We start from the raw sequence: 787 nt of genomic DNA, 5'->3' as shown, positions 1-787 counted from the left end.
ACGGGAAAATACTGGATCTGTTCTCAAAGATGTTACTTCAGAGAGTTCTTAATTCTGACCAGCAGGTGGCAGCATCTACCTCTGAGGCTTTGAACACCAATGAGTCACAGCAGTCGGTCATTTGTTGTTTGAAGCTGGTTTAATCAGTTAAAGACCATGAAGCAGGAAAACAACCACAGAAGAAGAAACGAAGAAACAGGAAGTGGATTCATTAACAGTTTAATCTCGTTATAACAGACCAATCAGGACCAAGATAGAGGCAGAGCACCCTGGACCATCAAACTGATCCAGGAACTAGTTGCTCATCATTAGTCGTTAACCACTAACTCGTCATCTGCAGTTTCTTATTTTCTGGCCAGTCATGAATCGTTAACAGATTACTTGTTTACTCGATTACTTATTGGTAAACACCAGTGGTCACTCCTGGATTATAGGCTGCAGCTACACCTGTTTGAGCAGGAGGCCGTAGGGCCGCAGTGCATTCTGGACGATGTTGATGGTCTGGAGGTGGGTGGAGTCTTCAGGGACGTAGACCAACCACACGCCCTCACGCTGACACTGCACCCTCTTCCTGGGGTTGATCCGGTTCTGAAGGACCACCTTGTAGGTCTTGCCGTCCTCTTTAGACGTGAAGGTCTGGCAGTACGTCTCAGCCAGTCGGATGTCGGGGGTGGAGTAGACGCCGCGGCCCTTGGTGTTGCCAGCAGCCGCAGCCGCCGCCGCCGCGGCCTCCAGGGACCAGACCGGGTCCTGGCCTGGGTCTCCCTTTGGAGCCACGGTGGTTCCG

General features: G+C 51.3%; 1 protein-coding gene across 3 annotated transcripts in view; it reads right to left on the bottom strand.

Moving 5' to 3' along the window:
* Positions 1-120: 120 nt before the first annotated feature.
* The window catches only part of LOC103393795 (uncharacterized), a 2,835-nt gene continuing 2,168 nt past the window's right edge, over positions 121-787 (bottom strand). Inside the window, exon 3 of one of the 3 annotated variants that reach the window (XM_025064970.1) lies at positions 121-711. In XM_025064970.1, the coding sequence (XP_024920738.1) occupies positions 442-711 (270 nt within the window). In that variant the 3' untranslated portion in view covers positions 121-441. Of the gene's footprint in view, positions 730-787 lie in introns of all 3 variants that reach the window. The other 2 variants (XM_025064968.1, XM_025064969.1) reach the window with 2 other exon arrangements.

The sequence above is a fragment of the Cynoglossus semilaevis genome, chromosome 18, assembly GCF_000523025.1.
Source record: "Cynoglossus semilaevis isolate Cse_v1.0 chromosome 18, Cse_v1.0, whole genome shotgun sequence".
In the NCBI taxonomy this organism is placed as follows: Eukaryota; Metazoa; Chordata; class Actinopteri; order Pleuronectiformes; family Cynoglossidae; genus Cynoglossus; species Cynoglossus semilaevis.
The sequence above is the reverse complement of the archived record's forward strand: the minus strand, read 5'-3'. Positions and strand labels throughout refer to the sequence as shown.